We start from the raw sequence: 25546 nt of genomic DNA, 5'->3' as shown, positions 1-25546 counted from the left end.
TCAAGGAATGGACTCCTCTAGACCCCTGAAGGTGTGCTGTGGTATCTGGCACCAAGATGTTAGCAGCAGATCCTTTAAGTCCTGTAAGTTGTGAGGTGGGGCCTCCATGGATCGGGCTTGTTTGTTCAGCACATCCCACAGATGATCGATTGGATTGAGATCTGGGGAATTTGGAGGCCAAGTCAACACCTCAAACTCGTTGTTGTGCTCCTCAAACCATTCCTGAAACATTTTTGCTTTGTGGCAGGGCACATTATCCTGCTGAAAGAGGCCACAGCCACCAGGGAATACAGTCTCCATGAAAGGGTGTACATGGTCTGCAACAATGCTTAGGTAGGTGGTACGTGTCAAAGTAACATCCACATGGATGGCAGGACCCAAGGTTTCCCAGCAGAACATTTCCCAAAGCATCACACTGCCTCCGCCAGCTTTCCTTTTTCCCATAGTGCATCCTGGTGCCATGTGTTCCCCAGTTAAACGACACACACGCACCCGGCCATCCATGTGATGTAAAAGAAAACATGATTCATCAGACCAGGCCACCTTCTTCCATTGCTCCGTGGTCCAGTTCTGATGCTCACGTGCCCATTGTTGGCACTTTTCGACGGTGGACAGGGGTCAGCATGGGCACCCTGACTGGTCTGCGGCTATGCAGCCCCATACGCAACAAACTGCGATGCACTGTGTATTCTGACACCTTTCTATCAGAACCAGCATTAACTTCTTGAGCAATCTGAGCTACAGTAGCTCGACTGTTGGATCGGACCACACGGGCCAGCCTTCGCTCCCCACGTGCATCAATGAGCCTTAGCCACCCATGACCCTGTCGCCGGTTCACCACTGTTCCTTCTTTGGACCACTTTTGATAGATACTGACCACTGCAGACCGGGAACACCCCACAAGAGCTGCAGTTTTGGAGATGCTCTGACCCAGTCATTTAGCCATCACAATTTGGCCCTTGTCAAACTCGCTCAAATCCTTATCCTTGCCCATTTTTCCTGCTTCCAACACATCAACTTTGAGGACAAAATGTTCACTTGCTGCCTAATATATCCCACCCACTAACAGATGCCGTGATGAAGAGATAATCAGTGTTATTCACTTCACCTGTCAGTGGTCATAATGTTATGCCGGATCGGTGTATATTTGCATATAAACTGTGGCTTCAGCTACTCATTATTAGTAAAAGTAGTTAAGATACAGGTTAAGCTATCCTTCTGAAAAAGTAGTTAGCTACATTGAAATTACATAAATTTTATATATATAAAAATTAAAAATAATTGAATAATTGTTAATGAAGAATGTTATAAGTAAAAGATTTGGGGTTTAAAACAACAACACAATACAATTATAGTTTCAAAGAGTAGCCTATTGTTTTATTTTGTAAACTATCCATACACAAGATACCCTACATACAACATTCAAATAAAGTCTGTATCTCAAACTGACTGTCACAGTGCAAAATTGCTACAAATTTAACATTTATGCGAGAACAAAATGTGTGCAAATTAAATTGGATACACAGGAGCAGTCAAAAATGCACATTAAAACAGCACATGCAGTGATGGAACTCATTTACTATGAACGCTCTGAGACGCGATTCATGAGCTTCTTGCATGAACACAGTATGCTTTGCTCTGAAACCAATCGCAACCGATTTAAATCACAGCTATAACAGATATTTTGCCAAAGCAATGGCGCAAAACACAACATTAGTGATCTTTTAGGTTTATTATAAAACTGTGGTGGGACAGATTAAACTATGACAGGCCATCATTGCAATTAAATCAGAAATATATATTTGATATAGGCTAGTGCAATTAAGCAGGATAATTAATCAATTTAAAAATGCAATTATTCACCTGTATGCGCTTGGCCTGAACTATCAACCCACTCAACGAACTGTAAAGCCACAAGATGCGTGATATAACAATAGATGTCGGTAATATGCAATTTTCGTTTCTATCTAGTAAGAAGATGACCCTGCGCTGCTTCAGGCTCATCAAAATGCAAAGCAGAATGTAGCTTTTGGTCACACAAATATATATATTTGATAATATATATAATATATTCTCAAATATATCATATATATATATATATTTATATATATTTTACATACATACATACATACATACACATACACACACACACATACATACATACACAGTCAAAACAAAATTATTCAGACACTAGATATAATTTTTTATATTTTTTTTTTACTAGTGGGTGCAGGACACTAGTTAATTAATGTAAAAATAAAGTAAACTGTGACATATCATACCCAAAAATTCTTCATACAGTGGACTACCGGTAAAATTAAAAATTTGGGACCAAAAATTATTCAGACACTTTGACCTGACCATGTTTTGCTTAAGTGTTATCTGACATAATTAAGATACATTTTTTCTGACACAGTTTAACTGTGAGATCTTGTCATATTTTATTTCCTTTTTTTTTTTTTTTTACTATAGTGAATAAACCATAATAATGAATGAAATGTTCAAGGTGTCTGAGTAACTTTTGGTTTGACTGTATATTATCAGTAAGACATCTCTGAGCCTATATATGTGAGGCTCAGAGATGTCTTACTGACGTGCAGGCAGACAGAGACAAGAGACAGAGAGACACTCACTCTGTGATCTCCTCAGTAACTGTGTGCTCCACCTGCAGACGGGAGTTGACCTCGATGAAGTAATGTTTACCATGTTTATCCACCAGGAACTCCACTGTGCCTGCGTTCTCATAATTGACCTGAGGAAAGAGAGGAAACGGTTTGAGCTATGAAAAATCTCTAAATAATATATAACTAATATATATATACATAGAAAGAGAGAGAGAGAGAGAGAGAGTGTATGGTAAATGGTGTGGTGCCCTAGTGTTGTAGCACATAGTCTTTAAAATAGCTAACTAGATATGTGTGGCCTATAAAAACATTTACAGTGGTCATACTTTCCTCCAAACCACACAGGTACTGGGCAAAATCCATAAATAGTGTACACGTTTTTTTCTAGGTCAAAAATGGTCTTTGGTGGTGGCAGACGAACACGGCCATCCACACACAGTCCAAATGACCCTACTCATGTGAACTGCGAACCCAGCACTGACAATAAAACCAAAATAAATGCAAAAAACAGTTTGTAATGTTAACTTATCCTATTTTTTAATAAAATATAATCACTGTCAGGAAAAAATTATAATTGTCAGGACAGATCATAAAACAAAGTGCTTAGAACTATTTAAAATTTAAAAATCTGTAGATTTATAAGTAAAAAAAAAAAAAAAAAAAAAAAAGACTGACTGACTGATTTGAAAAGTTAGTAATAAAATGAACAACAAAGTAGCACATACATACATACAAAAAGTGTCAGGTCTATTATTTTGCATTTATGCTCCAAGACACAGATCATTTGACAGTATCAGTTTGTTTTGTTCTGTCCATTGCTATGGTTACCACTTTCAATCGGATTGCATTTATATACGTTTGTCAATCCAGAAACTTTGCAATGTGAAGGCTAGTTAGCAGCATGAAATAAATATATATAAACAGCGAGCAAAGATCACCACATTACAATCACTGAACCTGTCAATTATTTCAGTTCAACGTGAGGTACACAAAGCTGTCTACACTGTGCAATATCTCTCACGTTGACATTGTGTTTATACTTTGTTGGTTACAATGAAAGGATACGCAAGCACGCAGAACTCACGCTGAACAAAAACTCTGCCATTTTGAGCACAGATATGTCTGTGATTGGCTACAAAGCTAAATGCTTTAAAACACGTTGTAAATAGAAACCTTTGATGCTCTTCACAGAGCGGATACACAAATGCTCATGGGAGTGTTTTATAGCAGCCGGCTATCAGCGGGTACCGGTACTGCAGAACGGCAGGTATCGTCACATTACATGATCAAATAAATCTTTGCCGGGACACTGATTAATTTTGGTGGCCACCAAAATATTTTCAATGCAGGAAGAATCCTGGTAGGTCTTCACCAAAATCTATTTAAAATACATTTATTTCATACTAAGTATACTGCAAATCCATTAACATATTTATTAAAATATCACTTAAGACTTACTTTTATAAAATTATAATTCAACTTTATTTGGAGTATTTCTTGATATGCCTAAAAAGTGTTTTAATATGACTATTAATAAAAGGATTGTATGATGTTTGTATAATATCAGTCTTTAAATGCAATATATTTAAAGTGTACCTAAAGTATACTTGCAATAGTTCCATTTTAGCACAATCAAATCTACTTAAGTATATACCAGTTTAGAACCAAAAGTACAATTGCAGGGTATTTTTATTAAGCACATAAATATGTAAATGTATTTGTAGTATACTTGGCACAAAATAAATGCATTTCAAATATATTTTTTTCATTATGGTACCTCAGAATGTAACTCCGGTACATGACTGAACACAGTTTACAACATAAAAATGAAAAAAAAAAAAAAAAAAAAACATTAAAGATAAATATTTGTTAGTCATTTGTAATTTTTTGTACAATAACTTTAATAACAAGGTTGAACAGTTGAGTTTGACAGATGCATTTAACAGATATTTAACCACTTCCATGTTGATTTTTGTCAGATAATAGTTTATCTAACATATCTAACAAAACTCTCTCCGAAGGAAACTAGATTTGTGTCTTTAAAGTAATGGGACACCAAATGTGACACTACAAATATTACTACTGTAAAATCATGGTTAATCATTATGGGATCTTATGTAAATGTATTAGATTATGTAAATTTATGTAAATGTATTAGATTAGATTTATGTAATTTTATTAGATTAGATTAAATTTATTAAATTTAATTTATGACAATTGTGTCTAATACCACATTACCAGTTTTATTGCAGCAAAAATAATAATATTTTAGTGCAAATTATGGTAAATTGTTGTGACGGCGGATTATTAGATAGGCACCAAGACAGCAGGTTTCCTCTTACTAGGCCACATCTTGACACACACCACATAAAGCCCAATAGGCGGTTCCATAATCCTGTCCCCAAATTTCGCAGAAGTGAAATCCAATTCGTCCTTAGGCCTGTCTCAGCTGCCAAATTTGGATACACACTGCTTCACACACACACACACACACACACACACACACACACACACACACACACACACACACACACACACACACACAGAGACGTATAGCATTTGGAGAGTAAAGCATTCTTGATAACTGGCTGCCAACACACACTGAGATCAAACAACCAACCCTTCAAATTCCTGGCTGATATTCATACTCACACCCTCTCGAAAATCTTGCAAGCCCTGCGAGACCACGAGAAGACATGAAGACTGTTCACTCAGACTTGAGATCATCTACCATTCTCAGCACTTTGTCACACTCAGACACACTGAAATACGGTGAGCAGATTAAAACTATTAGACCGTCGCATTGAAAGAGATGAAAATAAACAAGACAGTGCACAGTGCCCACGAGAAGAAAGGTACAGACAGGTAATTAAATGGGTAAAATGAGAGGAGGAAAGGAAGGAGAGCAAGAGAGGAGGACAGATGGCATTCCACCGAGAGGACTAAAGAGGGTGAGAAAGAAGGAGGGAGAGAGATGAGTAATTATGAGTTTCACAGCTTGATACAATTTCTAATTACTTCACAATATCCAAAGCATAAACAGGGTCTGCCGACAGGCTACGACAGAAGACAGGAGAGGTCAAAGATGGAGGGACTTTTTTGGGTCAGTTCTCATGTAAGAGTCAAAATATGGAATTATGACTGAAAGGAGAGAGAGAAACAGAAAGAGGGCTAGGCAGAGCTGTAACCAGCATTCAGGGGGAAATGTCTCAATTAAAACTAAAATTAGTGGAAAATAGAGTTGTCAAAAAGTACCGACTTTGGTACTGAAATTTTAAAAATGTGACGCTTTGAGAGCTGTTGAGCAGATTAGTAAACACCTGACTGGCCATTTTGTTGACGCGCTCATTGGATATGTCTGTGATTGGCTACAATGACCAACGCACGGCAGCATTTGAAAGCACACAGAAGTGTTTGAATTTGAAAGCGTTCTGAAAGCAGAAGCGTTTGAAAGCAGCCGTCTATCAGTGGACTGGTCCGTGTGTATCTGTGTAAGCGCTCAGTGAAGAGCTTCATTGATTATTTACAATGTTTTTACAGCGTTGATCATTGAAGCCAATCACAGACATATCTGATGAGCACGTGAATACAATGGCCAGTCAGAAGTGGTTTACGAATCCGCTCAACAGCGCTCAAAGCATCACATTTTTAACATTTCAGTACCGACTAGGTACCGAAATCAGTACTTTTGTAAACTCTAGTGGAAAATAATATGGGTTTATAAACAGCAGATAAACCATAAAAATATTAAGCAGCACAACGGTTTTCAATATTGATAGTAAGAAATGTTTCTTGAGCAGCAAATCAGCATATTACAATGATTTCCGAAGGATCATGTGACACTGAAGACTGGAGTAACGACAAAGCTGAATTTTCAGCCATCATAGGGATAAATTAAAATAGAAACCAGCTGTTTTAAATTGTAATAATATTTCACAATATTACAGTTACTGTATTTCTGATTAAACATTTTTCCAGTAGTAATGTTGAAGAATTTTTTTTTTTTTTTTACATATACAGTTTTTATACATATAGATAACTATTAAACCATCAAATGTCATTCTAACCCCATATTATTTTTTTGTCATGAAACACTAATAGAGATCTTAGGCAGAACGTTTCTCTAAGTCAAGGAAAGTGGATTGTGATTTTATATTTCCAGGCTCCGAAAAATGACAAAAAGCAGCATTAAAATTTCATAAAAGCAGCGCTTACTGCTAGTGTGGCTATGCTGAAGTCTTCTGAAGTCATTTGATAGATTCATGTGAGGAACAGTCTGAAAAATGTACCGTTGTTTACTGATTATGTCTCCTCGTGTGTAGATATTAAACTCTCAGTTATGCAAATTCATTCACAGTTGGTCACGTGAATGAGAAAAATAATGGTGTTTCGCATCTATGTAAAACTTGGTGCAAACATTTTTTTAGAGGTGTGAAGGAGAAGATTGTCAGTGAATAATGAATTTTCAGTCTGTTTCTCACTCAAAGACATATGACTTCATAAGACTTGGAATATGGGTCATATGAGTCACATGGACTACTTTAACAGTGCTTTTCACAGGTTCACAGCCTAAATCACTTATCAAATCATAGTATCAAATCTATTTTCCTCATATCCAAAACAGCATTAAAATGTTTTATGGAAGAAAGAAAATAATATAGGATTGTAATAATCAATTGTATATAAACTTTTTCTTTAAAGCTTGTTGTACCAAAAGCACATTTTGTTCTTAACAGAAAAAGAGTCAATAATATGAAGGACATGATGGTGAGTAAATAATATCTGGGTTGCTTTAAACATTCAATTTTGTTGTAGATTCAGTTAAATCTTGCATGAACAAGACAAGAGTGAGAAACAGAGATTCTGACAAGCAGAGAAGAATTATACAATCACTGAAGTTAAACAGCGTTATGTAAATACCCTCGTCTTTTACTGATGATTAGCAGCGAAGATGCTTTATGTTCACAATCAACCTCAGCTTGCCTCAAACACATGAAAACAGCGTTTTTAACAGTGAGTGTTGACTGTGGGTCTGAAACCACATCAAGGCTGTGATCCCCAACCTGTGCTTCAGGCACTGTGGGTAGAGCAGCTGTCTCCATGGCAACAGCTGCCATAAAACAAAAAAAAGAAAAGAAAAAAGACGTTAAAACAGGGGAGATGTTTCTGTCATGTTAATGCCATTTAATTCCCCATCCTGATATCTGACCAAACGCATAAAAAAAAAACTGTAACAGTGACCACAACAATTTAAGCAGCAGCCCCATGAAGAACAAGGTCAATAAAATGTGTGCAACATAATTGGTGGAGAGAGTCTTCTCAGATATTCCTTCTTCCATGACAATACGGTTATCCATTTAATAGGGGTTTGACAAAAAGGACAAATTACAAGGCTGAACATCGTGGTATCAGCATGGAGAACTGAACGGAAAAATTAAATTGATTATTGAGAGGAAATCTGTGCCAGCAAACATTGCTTTAAGCCCTCGGAGAACAGACAGGGACAAAAAGACAGACATCCAGTACAGGAGCACAAAAAAAAAAAACTTAGCATGAAATGGCGAAAGCTCTGAAGGTCAGAGAGAGCAATGCCACATCCTCCGATTTTATTAACAAGGACATGGAAGAAATATCTTATAACTCTGTAGCATGTAGTTGAGACACCCTACAAAACAGGTGCAATTTGTACATATAAATATAATTTGTCGTCTTCTTTATTTAGTTTTTCCAACTTTTCCTTTTCTGTATTAACTAGGGTTAATATATACAGTATATATTTAAATAAATTCTAACATTATGTGTTAATTCTCTCTTTTAGTTGGCCATGTTATTATTATTAAAAAGACAAAGTTGTGTCCCTAAGTTATGCATCCACCCTGTTACCATAATATTTCCGGAGTGTCTATTTACCCGAAGTGCAAATAGCCCACCTTGTCGGCAGATGCTATTTACACTAACCCACCATTGTCTAACGGAGTCAGACAAAATTACAAAAAAAATATTCGAATAGTGGAAACAAAGTGGCAAATGTATAAAGTGTTTAAATGGTTGGGTTAGGTGTAAGGGAAAGGCGTTAACTGTTACTATAATTAAAGCATCTGATTATGCTATGTTAGCCACTTGACAAAATAGTGTTTTTCTCTGAGGCATGGTGAAAACATGGTACTCGGGGAAAATCAAGAAAACAAGATTCAAACAATAAGTCTAACATTGTTGAGCTATATATCAATGATTAGTTTTCTGTCTATAAATGTATCCAAACAGTTGTTCCCTTGTCTAATAAATCATAATATATTAAATGTCTTTTCCATTGTTTATACAAAATAAAAACCGGAAAATGAGGGTAACGCAGGTTTGACGTCACTGATAGGCGACGCAATGACAAGGGATGGGACACTAGTTAAAATGGCTTATTTCTCTGGATTTAAACATTCATGGAAACATCTGGGATAATGTAAGTATTAGGGGTGTAATGGTACCAAACCGTTTCGGTACAGGGCTTTCGGTACGGTGCACGTGTGTACCGAATGCATTACATTGCAACATCAAGGTCTCCTGTTTGGAAATACTTCGGTTTCCCGGTGAATTACGACAACGGACAAAGACATGTGGATAAGATGAAAGCAGTTCACGATGAATAGAGCGTTGTAGCCTACCACCATTAACCACTAATAATCGCAATAAGCTCTGCGTTTTGTTACTTTCCATAAGAAACAAGTTGTCATCCTTCAAATTCTGTCCACAAAATCACGAAATTCAAACGGAAAATGCTGTTTTGATGTGCTTTGATGTGGCATGACAGATCTCTGTATAGGAGCCTCAGTTCAACCGGCAGCGCGGAGCACGAGTGAACGCGATCATCTCTTCCTCTTTAAAACTAGGTACAGAATACACATGAATGAACATCAGAAGGTATGTTGAAAGATACAGTACAACTTACGGAAATGTATAATATCTTGTGTAATCGTTCAATTAGTGTTTCAATGGCGGAAAGACATCAATAAAACAGCTTGCAAACACTGTCATGTAGCATTTACCTCAGAAAAGCCATTCAGTGTCCACAGCTTGTTAGTTCGCCAGAGAAATGAACTCTTTCGCTTAATATATGCACTATATTTGCCTATATATTCATTATATTTTATTTACCTGTTAGTGATGTCTTGATTATTTAATGTATGTTTAAATAAATCTGTCGTGAAAATGACAGCCACTGTGTATAAATGATTATATTTCAACAACGAATTGGAGTAAAAACATAATTTTATAATTAGATTTAAAAGTTAATGCAATCACTGCCTTATGTGTAGCTTACATGTTTGCATACAATGTTATTTGAGTGTTGATTATTATGCTAAAAATAAATAGCAACTGAATTTAGGCTAGTTTGGGCTCTGTTGTTAACCTTTAATATAGTAATGTGCAAGTAAGGGCTCCATACATAGTTTATAGCATTAGCAGACATAATTGTTTAGTTTAGTTAGAAACTTTTAGTTATAATTTAATTTATTTAAAGACAGAGACACAATTTGTTCAGTAAACTACTGTTTAATAAAAAAAATTATTTTAGGTTTAGTTTTCTCCCCACCTGCTGTACCGAATCTGTACCGAACCGTGACTTCAGAATCGAGGTACGTACCGAACCGTGAGTTTTGTGTACCGTTACACCCCTAGTAAGTATACAAGTCAATAAAATATATAACACTGTTCTAGTGGTTTTGGATATTTAAATCCAAAAATCGCACATATTGTGAGTTTAACGCATACAACTTGTCTCACTGAACATTCAAAATTATACCTTATTAAACCAGAAATATCAGCTGTCTCATAGAATGACCCATTTCATATTCTTATGGCTAAATGTCAGTTCAAGTCATGTTTGCCCAAACATGAAGAAGGGGAATCATTATTAAGCATCAACCCTGTTATCATAATATTTCCGGAGTGTCTATTTACATGAAGTGCAAATAGCCCACCTTGTTGGCAGATGCTATTTACACTAACTCTGCTCACCATTGTCTAATTGAGCCAGACAAAATTACAAAAGAAATCCCACAGGAGCAGTGGTGTTAGCTTTTAACATGACCGAACAGAGTTCGAATCCACCTTTTTCCCAACTCCCTTTTCCCATTGCATATTAGCTTGGAGAAGCATTTATTTTAACTAAAAATTAAGAAAATATTCAATAAGCGTCAAATGCATTTTTAATAGTGGGAATAAAGTGTTGGGGTTAGGGCATAACGGGTAGGGTTAGATGTAGGGGAAAAGCTTTAGGGACAAGGACAAGTAATGTCCCAATAAGGTAGCATCTATTTATGATTTTAATAAATATAATATTTTACATTGAATATATTATTACTGCATACTGTTTTATAATGTACTACAATACACTGAGGCACAAATAGTATCTGCCACTATTTGCACTAAGTATAAATAAAATCTAACAGCTAACTACTATTTACACTTAGTTAAAATAGCAACAAAAAGTATTTTCTTTGCACTAAGTGTAAACAGCATCTACCGCTATTTGCACTTAGTGCAAATAGCTGTTGCCTGATATTTCTGCCCTTTTAAAAATAACAAACTATTCCAAAGAAAGGTTACATAAATATATAACTTGTCATAATGGCATTATTGTCCTTTCAGAAAGTAAACACCACTAAAGTCCACTCATTTTCATCCTTTTATCTATTATTTTTGGGAGTACAGGTCACACTCTTAAAATGTCAACTCTGTCAACATGTTACCAGGAGTATATTTGTAAACATCATAAATAAATTCTCTTACATGCTTTGTAATTCCATGACCTTGAGCATAATAAACTGGTAAAAAAAAAAAAAAAAAAAAAAAAAAAACACCAACAAATTTTTACGGGAAAAAAAAAAAAAAAAAAAAAAAAAAAAAAAAATGTACAAATTTAGCTTAAGGTGGTACAGTCCATACAACGTGTCTCATTGAATGTTTACAATTATCCCAAAAACTTAAAGGGATAGTTCACCCAAAAATGAAAATTTGATGTTTATCTGCTTACCCCCAGGGCATCCAAGATGTTGCGGTCTGTCAGTCGTATAATGCATTGAAACGGTAACACCATCTATGAGAATAAAAAAAACATGCACAAACAAATCCAAATTAAACCCTGCAGCTCGTGACGACACACTGATGTCCTAAGACACGAAACGATCGGTTTGTGCAAGAAACCGAACAGTATTTATATAATTTTTTACCTCTAATACACCACTATGTCCAACTGCCTTGAGCATCCTGTTGGTGAGGTCTGAATGCACTCTGACAACGGAAGTGATCACTCGCACTCATTGAAGTATAGACGCGAGAGATCACTTCCGTCATCAGAACGCGTTTTTAGACCTCACCAACCGGATGCGCAAGGCAGTTGGACATAGTGGAGTATTAGAGGTAAAACTTAAATATAAAACTATAAATACTGTTCGGTTTCTCGCACAAACCGTTTGCTTTTTTGTCTTAGGACATCAATGTGTCGTCACGAGCCGCAGGGTTTAATTTGGATTTGTCTGTGCATGTTTTTTTTACTCTTATAGATGGAATTACCATTGACAAGCATTATACGACTGACAGACCGCAACGGTTGGAGTTAAAAATCATCATTTGTGTTCTACTGAAGAAACAAAGTCACCTACATCTTGGATGCCCTGGGGGTAAGCAGATAAACATCAAATTTTCATTTTTGGGTGAACTATCCCTTTAAGAGAATTATTCCTTATCAAACCAGAAAAGTCATGTATCTCATAGAATGACCCATTTAATTTTCTTATGGCTAGTGCTGGAAACCTTGTTGAACGTCTGCTAAATGTCAGTTCAAGTCATGTTTGCCCCAACATAAAGAAGGGGAAACATTATCACACATGACATTTCCATTTCTGTGACATACAGTCCTAATGATTAAACATGATGGTGATAGGCCATTTCGTTTTTACAGAGTCGAGTGAAACTTCTGCCACGCTTCAAAAACGGAATTAGACAATTAAAAGAGCCAGGGAGAATTTTCTTTGACATTAAAGACGGAGCCAACGGTGAGAGAACAGAGAGATACATCCCGCTGCTCTTAAAAGAAAAGCTGTACTCAGCAACAGAAAATGAGATTGAGGGGAGCTTCAAGCGTCTAAGGGAACATGTCAAATGCTCAAATGAGGTTTTAATGCTTGCTCTGAGAAATCTGAAAGCCTGGCCATCTTCTCCATTTCCCTTGTCCATATGATAGAACAGATGGAGGAGAGATTTTAGCTCTCTCTCTCTTTATCTCTCGCTCTCCTCCTTCACCAAGTTCCCTCACTTCACACTCACACAAACAATACTCCATATCTCTCTCGCTGACTTGCTCACGCACACACACACATAAATGCTAATGCATTCATATTCTGCAGAACGCTAAACAACTGACAGCAGAGAGTCCAGAAGGGGTGAAAGACGGGTGATCAGCACTGTATTTTATCTGTACGTGTGTCTGCTGAATTCAGAAGTGGAATTCAAAAGGAACTCTACACTGATAATACACCGAATGAATCTTTTCAGTGTGGCAGCTGATTCCAGCTTCTCCGAACGTAATCACGCATGTTTATTCAGGAACCCTATATCTAAAATTGCCTGCAAAATGTAAATGTCTTCAACATTACTAGGAAAAATCCACCATGTGCTAGAACTTTCATGAATAGTCAAAAGCTTTATTAATACTACACAAGAAATGTCATGTTTGTGATTCATCAGACTGACACAAACTCTGCGAGGCAGGTGTGCAATGGCGCACATAGTGGGACGTGGTGTATCTGTGCGTGGACATCATTACACACCCTCACACAAACAAGTCAACAGAAATTCAAAAACTGCTACCAACCATGAAATGAATTACATTTCCTGTGTGAAGGGTTCTGAAACCACTTGTGAAAATGAGCAAATACTACAACACGTTGAGCCATGCTGCTTAAATGGTTGTTGCAAGTTCAAATCCGCCTCACAACATTGTTCCCCGAGAACTAATTTCTACCCTGGGCCATGTTCCTGGTTGCATTCGCACCGGGAATAGGAACTCTGAAGCGTCCGACAATGACGTCTTTATGCACAGCATTTACAAACGCTAAAAACCGGTGGATGGAAGACGCCGTGATCGGAACAGTGTTTGTTGTGTGTTGTGGGTTTCATGATAACAGAGATGGAACGTAAATGCATAATTTACGCGACTGAAAGAGCAAAAAGTGGGGATAAGAGACGAAATCTCCTATAACAACTTTTAGTATTACATATCATCCGGGCAGAGAAAAGAACAACCCTGCAGGCAACAGGTAAATGCAGTTATCGCTGTTTTCCATGTTCATGAAGTAAATATGTTTACACAGCTTTTTAAAAATGCTGGGTGCCAGTGTTTGACATGCGTTTGACCAATCAACTTACACTCACGTCACTGATAGTTCCTATAGTGCTGGTTTAGACCCTACTCTGAAGTAGGAGCTAATTTAGTTCCCCCAAAAGGAGTTCTTAGAACTAAAATCGCTCCTAGTTCCCGCGGTGCGAACACGGCAAAATCCAAGTACTTCAGCCAGTAGTTCTAGGAACTATGAAAAGGTTCCTCTGGTGCGAAAGCCCCTTATCCTAGTGGCTAGTTCCTAGAACTATTCAAAGCGAAAGACCCTATTTGCTCCCTTTTCTCCATCATTTCCAGTCTTCCCTTGGCTCTTAAAGGGATCGTTCACCCAAAAATAAAAATTTCCACCATTTACTTACCCTTGTGTCATGTATAAATCTTTCTTCTGCGGAATATAAAATAAGATATTTTGAAAAACATTAGGGTCTAAAACACATAAAAGAAAGAAAAAGTTTTTTGGTGGAAAAATGTTGTTTTTATGTGAACTTTCCCTTTATTATGAATAAAATTGCAAGTGTGCATTAAACGACGAACACAGAATTTGAACATTTCAAGCAATTCTTCTACTTAATACCGGAGAAGTTAATTCAACCTTCATTCAGTCCGAGAGTAATCAATCTTTTTTTTTTATAAAAACAAGCTTTAATATGCTCTTTCTTTCCTTTATGTTCTGAATGACTCTCATGAGGTCAGCTCATCGGCACAGGCACATGTCAATAATCAGTCAATAATCCTCTTTTTAAATACAGCCCTCGACTTTCACTAAAAAAACTCTTCAGAACGTCAAATGTAATCGCACTGGAGATGAAGAACACATGCGAGGACAACAGGGGGTTTCCATTTACATTTATACAATTGGCAGTCATTTTTATCCAAAAACGACTTCCTGCAAATCACACATATGCGTGTCCTCACTGGCATTTGATCAAAGACGTAGCAAAAGGCGCCTGTCAAGAAATCACTCTTTTGATTTTGAGTTAACTGTCAGTTTGACTTGAGTTTTCAACTTGTATATATGTCACACTAAAATCAGACTGAGAAACCTACTTTCATTTATGTGTGATTCAGGAGCAAAATACTGTGTAAATAGTGAAAAGGGTTTGTAGTTTGTTTTATAAAAGAAAAAACTTTGTCTCATATATACGTTAATAATCAGTATTATTTTAGCAACTGATGCCATCTGCCATATTATCAGACAAGCCTTTGCTCTTTTCTAACATAGATATATGGAAGTACTGTTTATTTGGATGCTTTTAAATGGAATTATTCAGAAATAATCCAAAAATGTGTTAAAATGTTTTTACTGGATTAGCAACAGAGGATAAAAATGGTATTTTTTCCTATTCCGAAACTAAAATGCATCTTTACAGATGCATGCTGTCATATGTCAGCCTTTACTCCCAAATGAGCAAGTAATAACCAATAAGGACACCCACATTTGCTCCGAAGTAAATTGACCTTACATAGTTAGCGTTAATGCATTTATTTATTGATTCAGATCAAAGCGGAGTTCACAGTGCTGGTGAGTCTGTTGACAAACTATTCTGTGCACTTATCAGCTGTAAGCACTTTCAAAAAGAAGCTTTTTTTTGCTATCACAACGCTTTAAGAATTTGCCTCGATTTGGTTAATAACATTATCGTGTAATTTAACAATATCTTATAAAAAAAAAAAAAAAAAAAAAAGGCAAATAAAAATGCTGACCTTCATTCCAGGCTACTTAAGAAAAAATATCCAAACCATTTTACCCCTTCACGAGTATATATTACTGAAAATCATGTTTATGTGTAAAATCACATTTTCTTTGAGACCTTATATAAAGCTTGTCTGAGTTAACAATAGTAACCAAGAGGGGAGGAGCTTATCAAAAGAACAATTGGCATGGGTTTCTGTGCAGCTTCAGATCGACCCATAATTTTTTGTAACCTGGTGCCAAAAATCTTTGCCAAAGAAAAAGCACCACTCTTTCTCATATCTCTTTCAGATTAAAAAAAAAAAAAAAAAAAAAACAATTGAGAGGTTCAAACCTCCCCAAATGCCAGTGCAGGCAGTCCATATGCTTGCTCATACTGGCGTACAGAGATCAGCCAGATGAACATAAGAAAGAAAAAAAAAAAAAAAAACTCCTGTATTAATGAACAGATATCAATGTCAAGACCCATCTGGATATCATCTGAAAAACACTAAGAACTCACAGCACAAGTAGTTTTACGGTGAAAACGGTTATCAATATAAGTGTTGGATTGCTATAAAGATATTCAGCTATAAAGCTTTGTTACTCTTTTAAGGCAGATGCTACTGTGTTTCTCTAACAGCTTGTCTGCTGCAGCAATAACAAACCATTTTTTTGGTCTTGGCATATGTTAATGCAGTGAAACGTTTGATTATGTTTCTAAATCCAATGGCACAGCAGCACCACCTGCTGTCTGATTCAGTGTACTGTATCCTTAGGTACTCCAACAGACTGCAAATTTAGTCATATATTTTTGTTTGCTAAAATACTTCATCCTTGCTGACTGGCATTCAGGAGAAAAAAAAAAAAAAAAAAAAACAAGTAAACGATTTTAAGTAAAACATACTGTTGAAGGACATGACTAGAAAAAAAAAAAAAAAAAAACACTAAAGCTGCGTCTGAAATAGCGTACTGTTGAGTAGGTACTACATTTGAATTTCAATTTACTTCACAACCATTGAAAAAGTATGTTCAATATAATACGAATGCGTGTAGTATGAATGAATTCGGACATTCTACATCCACCGTGTTGTTACTGTCACATGACCTACATCTGATCAACTCCATTCCTCTCCTGTGGCCTCGTGGGATAGTAAAGTGTCCATCGCATGCACACTTCAGAATCTCACCGGAAGTAGTAAGTAATCCGGGTACTTTTCGCATACTTTTTTTGAATACTATGAATTCGGACATACTACACTGTTCGCATACTGTTTTTCGCGTACTATATAGCAGAGATGTTTTGGATTTCACAGCTAAAGACATTAAATGGATAGTTCCCCCAAAAATGAAAATTCTGTTATCATTTACTCACCTTCGTGTTGTTCCAAACCAGTATGAGTTTCTTTCTTCTGTTGAACACAAAGAATATGGTTAACAAAACAGTTGATGGACCCCACCAACTTAAAAAATACTATGGAAGTCAATGGGGACCATCAACTGTTTGGTTACCGACATTCTTCAAAATATTTTCTTTTGTGGTCAACAGAAGAAAAACTCGCACAGGTTTGGTAAAACTTGAAGGTGAGTAAATGATAACAGAATTTTCATTTTTGGGTGAACTATCCCTTTAACAATAAATTTGTGTAAAAGAAATCTAGAAAGGATATGATTGTTTGAAACAATACAATCACAGTCAATATCTGGGATTCACCCGTTTGACCTGTGCAAGATGAAGCTGAACAGTGAATCAATACCGGTAAATTGAAGCACTTAACGCATCCTGTATGACGCTAATCAGACATATACAGAACATAAACATAATATTACAGCTTACATCTGATCATAACTATGCGTTCGTGTTCACAAGTACAGTATCCATGTTATTTTTTGTTACATATTAAATATTAATATTTCTTTCAGGTCAGTAAATGAGTAAAATGACTAAATGAGTATGACATGACAAAATATAGACTAAATTCAAAGGATGTCTTCATCAAAAGACAAAAACTAAAAATTAACACTTCTAGTTCAATGCTGCATTTAGATTCTAGTTTGAAATGGGTGTTTTGGGTTAAATAAATCATTTGGTGCATGAACTTGGTGCATGTTTGTTTTGACATCTGTATTTGCATACAGTTTGGAAAATAGCCAATGCTGCCATCTGGCAGATGTGTTGACTCATACCTGTCGAGCGAGGTTCACGGAGTCAGCAGTCAGTCTGTCTCTGAGGTGTGGGTCCAGCTGTGAGGCCGGCGCGATCTCCACCACCTTCTGGTGTCTCCTCTGGATTGAGCAGTCTCTCTCGTACAAGTGAATGACATTGCCGTATTTATCGCCTACACACAATGGACCGATCAACTCATTGAGCATTACACAGAAGTCTTAAACCCATCTGGCAGTGTAAACAAACCCATCTGCTTGTATTTCTCCAAAATATAACAAACACAATCATATAACTGATCAATAAACACTATGCAAATTAGCAGGCAACAGAGCACTGCACCATTCTGTTTACCATCAAGAACAATGTGCTATATGCAAATATCAAAATATGTTTTAATTAACTGCCAAACAATGTATTTAAATGAATCTAATTTGTTGTTGGAGGCTGAGTGCTTCTTCAGTGACAATGTCTGGGATCAGATTTAAAGTCAAAATCATTTACTCACCCTCATGTCGTTCCAAACCCACAAGGACTTTCATCCATGCGACACAAAAGGAGAAATTTTAAAGAGTCCTGGTTGTTCTTTTGCAAGCAATTACAATAAATGAGGTCTGAAGCTTTCAAGCTTTAAAAGCACCATAAAAATATTATTAAAATTATATATACACATGACTTGCATTTCTTCTGAAGCCATATAATAATATAATAGTATTTTCAATTATTATTCATTGGAAATCGAGCGCACACAATCATTCAGTAGAGCAGAAATGTATTATCAACACCGTTCTGTGATTTATCAATAAAATAGCTTATAAACTGAAAAGTTCTAGCATATTTCTTAGTAACTAAAACCTAGAGCTTCACTATTAGAAGAGAGATGCTGCCAGGTAGAATTAATTCACACGCAATCACTCTCTCACTAATGCATTCATACAAATGTAATCTTTACTTTGCTACTTTATCTGTATCGGATTAAGAATGAGCAGAAATCTCTGAGATATATAACGACCAAAAGACAAAAGAACTGATAAAAGTAAGCGGTTTTGTAGGAGCAATAGCCTTGTGGACAGCACTGTGTCATATGCCATAGCTGTGCACAAGGCGACCCGCGTTCGAATCTCAGCTCGAGGTTCAGGCTTAATTGTTCATTAATGACGTTGACTAGTCGACATTGACTCGACTTTCATCACATAAATGTTGACTTTAAAAAATCTGAAGTCGTTCAACCCCTACTCTCTACCTTCATTTACATGCAACTTGTTTGTAATAGGGTTGCTGGCTCAATCAGACTGAAAAGTCTTCATGTAAACACCTCAATCAATTCGACTGCATGTTTATTTGTGTCTTTCGAACTGGTCCATGGAAGAGACTAAATGTCTGCTAAAAAAGCTTTTGATAATATTTTTTGATGTCATAAATGCTGAAACAGCAATTGTACTCATGGCAGCTCTGGCTACATTATCACAGAGACTTTCTTTGTTTTAGAACATGGTGACTGGGCACTGCGAATGTGCTGAATTTTTGTTCCGAATACCCGTAATGCACATGTATAACATGACGAGATATGTTAATCGGACTGCAAAAGTTTAAGGTAGATATAAACAGAACTTTAAGAATCTAAAACTGGATTGGATTCATTCAGATTACTAGTAAATGAAAATTAGTGAATATAAACATACCTACTGATCCAGTCAGTGTTTCACAGCCCACCGAAAGGGATGATTAGTCAATAATGACTTAAATTTCAGTCTGTCCTCACACAAAGTTACTATATGGCTTCAAAAGACTTGGGATATAACAAACAAGTCATGTTGGCCACTTTTATGGTGCTTTTGTGGGCCTTTTTTTTTTTTAGATTGAATGCCTTTTTCACATTAAAGGCACAATATGCAATTTGAACCACTAGAGGTCACTTATTCAAAACAAAGGCTTAGCTTGATTACGCCGTGAATGAGTGTGGAATCATGGGAGTTGTTGTCTTTACCTCCACAGCCAATGGAAAGCAATCCGACGGACTCAGGCAGAAATTATGTTCATGGATGAGCTAATGTATTAAAGTTTTATTAACGTTACGGTGGTATGAAGCAGGACAGGTCGAGAGCCGTGGGAGCGGAATGAGGCTGCTGGAGCAAATGCTAATAAAAAACACCTGCAATACACACTTTTTTTATTATGCTTATGCTGCAGTTGGCCTTCTCTTTTCGTTGTGTATGTGGGGTAACGCAGCGCTATTTCACATGGTTAGCACAATCATACCTAATACATTTGAGTGTGTTGAAAGTTATGTTATAACGTTACTCTGTGTGTTTGACCTGTGGCTGCTATGAGAGACTTGCTGCACTTTGCAGTAACCTAGATCTATATTAGTAAAACTGGAAAACGAGATTAGCGCGGATATGACGTTATTGACAGACGACACAATGACACAGTCATCAGTCAAAATTGCTGATTTCTCTGGATTTAAACATTGTTGGAAACATTTGGCATAATGTACATTTGTGCTCAGAATTATTGGCACCCTTAGTAAATATGATCAAAGATGAATGTAAAAATAAATCTGCATTGTTTATCCTTTTGAACTTTAATTAATAAAATTAGCAAAAATCTAACCTTTCATTGAAGGAAAAGAATTGAAAGTGTGGGGGAGGGGGATTCACATTATGAAATGTTTTTCTCCAAAACACGTTGGCCACAGTCACAAGTTGACACCCCTAGAATTTTTTATGAGTAAAATATCTCTGAAGTATATTCCCATTCATATTTACATTTTTTTAGCACACCAGGGTGATCTTGAACATGAAATTGTCCAGCCGTGACTTCCTGTTCCACAGGAGTATAAACATGAGGAAATACAAAGGCCAAATTCCTGTAATCATTCATCACAATGGGTAAAACCAAAGAATTTAGTTCTGATGTGCAGCAAAAGATTGTTGAGCTTCACAAAATAGAAAGTGGCTATAAGAAAATAGCTAAAGCATTGAAAATCCCCATTTCCACTATCAGGGCAATAATTAAAAAGTTCCAATCAACTAAACATGTTACAAATCTGCCTGGAAGAGGACGTGTGTCTAAATCGTCCTAATGTGCGGTGAGAAGGAAAGTTTGAGTGGCCAAAGACTCTCCAAGGATCACAGCTGGAGAACTGCAGAGATTAGTTTAGTCTTGAGTCTCAGAAATCCTAAAAATATTATCAAATAGCACCTACATCCCCACAAGTTGTTTGGGAGGGTTTCAAGAAAAATCCTCTGCTCTCATCCAGAATCAATCTCCAGCATATTCAGTTGTCAGACACGACTGGAACTTCAAACGGGACCGGCTTCTATGGCCAGATGAAACTTAAAAAAAAAAAAAAAAAAAAAAAAAAAAAAAGATCTTTTTGGCAGCAAACCCACCAGATGGGTTTGGTGCACACATGGAAACAAATAAACAAATAAAAAAATCAAAACCTGACCGCTTCTGCTAGAAATCCAATAATGGGCCGTGGTTGGATCGTCCATCAGGACAATGATCCAAAACAAACATCAAAACCAACACAAAAATGTGTCACTGAGCACAAAATGAAGCTTCTGCCATGGATGTCCCAGTCCCCTGACCTGAACCCTAAAGAAAATGAGTGGAGTGAACTGAAGAGAAGCACCACCAGCATGGAGCTGGGAATCTGAAGGATCTGGAGAGATTCTGCATGAAGGAATGGTCTCTGATCTCTTGTCTGGTGTTCTCCAAACTCATCAAGCATTATAGGTTAAGACAGAGCTGTTATCTTGGCAAAAGGAGGTTGCAAAAAGTATTGAATAAAAGGGTACCAATAATTGTGGTCAACGTGTTTTGGAGAAAAACATTTATTTCATAAAGAGATTTTCCCTACATTTTAAATTCTTTTACTTAATGAAAGGTTAGATTTTTGTGATTTTTTTTTAAATAAAAGATCAAAAGGATTAACAATGCAGATTTATTTTTACAAGTTTCTTTGTTCATATTTACCAAGGGTGCCAATAATTCTGAGCACCACTGTAAGTACATAAGTCAACAAATCATAACATTGTTCTAGTGCTTTTGGATAATTAAATCTAAAAATCTTACTTATTGTGCCTTTAAATGCATGGAAAGGTTTGCCTTAAGTGTTCCACAGTAGAGAGAAAGTCTTACAGGTTTGGAATGACATGAAAGTGAGTAAATGTTGACAGAATGTTCATTTTTGGTTGAACCATTTTATTTTTATTTATTTTTTTTTTTTTGAATATTAGAATACTTGATTTGTAGTTCTTGACCAGAGACTGACCCAACATAAACCAATAACAAACAAACTCACTTACCCAGGATCTGCACCTCGATGTGTCTTGGTTTCTCAATGAACTTCTCAACAAACAGAGCTCCATTGCCAAAGGCTGCCAGGGCCTCAGAGTACGCTCGCTGATAGTTCTCCTCTAGTTCCTGATCACACACACAGCCACAGGGTCACCCGGTGCAAATACCCAGCACACCAATTTATATAGCACCACTAAGTGAACAGCAAACAAATCTAAGGTGCACACAAGGGCCTCACTTTTGGGCTTATTTAAAAGCCCTCCAGTGTCAAAGCTCGCAATTGGCTCTTTAAAGGAACGGAGCAAAGATTAAATGAGTTCCAAACCTCTACAAATAATTTTACTCTCAGACACGATACCTCATACTCTTTGACCACCCGCATTCCACGGCCCCCGCCCCCGTACGCAGCCTTGAAGATAATCGGGAAGCCGTAGCTGTTGGAGAACTCTTGAGCTTCCTGCAAAGATGAGATAGGAGCAGCTGTTCCAGGTACCACCGGCACACCTGCAGGATGACCAGAAAAATCTTTTTTTGGACATATACCATAGCAATGCCATGCCATTCTTTTATGTGCCATGTAAATATCATGATACAATACTATAGTAGACAAATTTGAGTTTTAAAAGTAATTTAAGATTTTTTATTTTAAAAAGCATTTAAAATCAAAATAAGACACTTATAGACACTTCTCCATAGGGGAATGAATTTTTAATGATAAACTGCACAAATTATAAAGTGTCCAATCCTGTTCCTTGAGATCTACTTTCCTGCAAAGCTTAGCTTCAACCCTGATCAAACACACCTGAACCAGCTAATTAAGATCTTCAGGAGCACTTGATAATTACAGAGTTTTGTTGGATCTGGCTTGGATCTGTGGCCTGTTGCATGAAGCCAGATCAACAAACTTTGAGTAGGTTCAGAGTTGACAAATCCAGATAAATCCAACCTGGTTTAAATAAGGTTCAGTGGGCTCAACGCTCGGTATAAATGTTCTCTGTCAACTCAAGGTTTGATCCAGAGTTTGCAATTAACTCTGAAGCATGTGCACCTGAAAGTGTGACATGTGTGGCAAACAGCCAATCACACGGAACATGGAGAGCGTCTGCTTGACTCACTTCTCCCGAGAGAGACGGCGATTTCACTTCTCTTCTGAAGATTAAGAGATCGTTATGAAAAATATCATGAAATTAAATGCATTTACAAAGCAGGAATAAACACTGCTGCAGTGAAAGTTTGAGAAAGCAGCTGAAAGAAAATATCTGACTATATCAATGCAACTGAATCAAAGAAATAGGACTAATAATTTATAGAGGTTCACAAAGAGCTCAAATTAACACACGTAAGCTTAATTTGTTTAAAAGCTTTATATTTTAATGCATGTATTATATTTATATTAATTTAAAAGCAAAGTGTAATGATAATTGTCAATTAATATAATAATTATATGAATATATTATATAAGAATCATATATAATTCATATAATATAAATATAATAAATCATCAGCAGCAAAAGATGAGCGATTTTGTCTCTAAATTTCTTTCACTCTAAACTGCTTTAATTTTGAGTGAGAGATAAGTCTTTATTGCATCAGATACGTGTCACTTACTCACAGCTGATTGGTCCAGTTTGGGTTTGCAAACTCTAACCCAGAATAAAACCTGCTCGAGTAGGTTAGCTATGTAGCATAAGTTACCATTGCGATGAACACCGCTAAAAACCAATCTACCTTCTTGAGCCCGAAAAACTTACCTGGGTAGCAACTGAAACCTGCTTTGTGCAACAGGTCACTGATCTCTGCAGGTAGGTAGATTTCCAGGAACAGGATTGGGTACCCCATAAACCATTAAAGCTACTTGGTTGATAATCGATGCATTTATTGAAGCTTTCAGGCAGCATTATTTCAACTTTTGTTTAATAATCATGTTTAACAGCAGAATTCATAGTGAAAAACTACATTTCCCATGATTCTGCAAAGAAATCACCACCAATCAGAGAACTGCGATGAACAAATCGCACCAAAAGACCACTTCAGCACCTACCCATTCCCATGAAGCACTGAAAATGCTGTAAACTGTCAGTCTCCCTACAACAAGGGTGCAAAACATACAGCCCACAGGCCAAGTAACTTATATCTACCATGTAAAAAAAAGCCTGTCATTTTTACAGAAAAAAAAAAAAAAAAAAAAAACATATTTACAAAAACAAAACAAAACTACATACAACCGGTAAATGCAACAGTTCTTTTCCCCCGAATAAGCAAATATTTTGAAATAAAAATTGCAAAATGAAACATTTAAATCAATAGTTTTATTTTTCTATTTTTATTTTGATTGTCATTTGCAGTGCTTCATGGGATTGTAGTTCTTTTCCTCATTGAAGCCGTTAAGTACGCAGTCTTTTACCTTTGTCTTCTTGTGCAAATTTCAAATAGTTTTTTGCTCCAATCAAAGTTTGTAATGTTGTAATGTGATTCACCTCATAGCTGGTTGGTTTGGTTCATAGCTTTGGCTTAACGTTTTAACAAAGACCTTTTTAAAAATCCCTAGGGGTAGGGATGCGCGGTATACCGGTACTGGTATACCGTTCAAACGGTACGATATTATGATTTTGCTCATTTCAGTATATGCTGCTGTTCCGAAGTTCACCGCTAGGTGGCAGTGTGCTACTCAAACTGATGCGAAACGGGAAAATGTGACAACATAGAGGAATAAAATGGATAAAAAGTTGAATCTCACTCATTACGAATTACTTTGCTTATAAAAATGATGAAGAACCATCAAACTTTGCCAAACACCTGTCACTTGCTCATCCTGACTTACAAGACGAGATCGACAGGTCAGTGCGTCATTCAAACGATCAAATTTAGACATTTACATCAACGCACGTAAGTTACATATCGTTAAGATAACATGGAAGCTCCAGCGTGCGTTTGAATGATGTTTAGATCTCATAATATTTGTACTTAAGTTTAGGTAGTTCTAACAGTAGTATTCAGGTACAGAGATGCTTGTTACAGAAATTAAATAAAGTAATCAAATGTAAAATAACACTGAATGGTCACTGTTAATACATTAAATAGGTAAATCCATACGATTAATTTAAAGTCAAAAACGTTATTTAGTGACAGACAGCAGCATGTATTTTTGGCTTCACAGATTCGATAACAGGCTACTAAACATGCGATGATACTATTAAACTTTTTAAATTCACGGACATAACCGACTGTTTATGTGAATACTCACTAAGACGGACATTTTTGACAATTTTGTGTGTATTTGACCGTTTAAGGTAAAACAACTCAATTCGGAATGCGCGAGCTCTATACAGGCGGCGCGTGTGTGTGTGTTGTTTGTTGTATAAGCGCAAAGAAACCATCTCTCAAAG

The 25546-nt window shown here is 36.5% G+C and overlaps 1 protein-coding gene across 1 annotated transcript in view; it reads right to left on the bottom strand.

The window, feature by feature from the left end:
• pcxa (pyruvate carboxylase a) overlaps positions 1–25546 on the bottom strand; it is a 148690-nt gene that overhangs the window by 111111 nt on the left and 12033 nt on the right. Inside the window, exons 5-8 of the mRNA XM_051878413.1 lie at positions 22519–22664; positions 22169–22286; positions 17876–18027; positions 2634–2752 (exon numbers count right to left, since the gene is read on the bottom strand). Of these exons, the coding sequence (XP_051734373.1) occupies positions 2634–2752; positions 17876–18027; positions 22169–22286; positions 22519–22664 (535 nt within the window). The remainder of the gene's footprint in view (positions 1–2633; positions 2753–17875; positions 18028–22168; positions 22287–22518; positions 22665–25546) is intronic.

Source organism: Ctenopharyngodon idella, chromosome 21 (genome assembly GCF_019924925.1).
Source record: "Ctenopharyngodon idella isolate HZGC_01 chromosome 21, HZGC01, whole genome shotgun sequence".
Classification (NCBI taxonomy): domain Eukaryota; kingdom Metazoa; phylum Chordata; class Actinopteri; order Cypriniformes; family Xenocyprididae; genus Ctenopharyngodon; species Ctenopharyngodon idella.
Note: the sequence above shows the minus strand (reverse complement) of the source record. Positions and strands in the feature narration are given on the sequence as shown.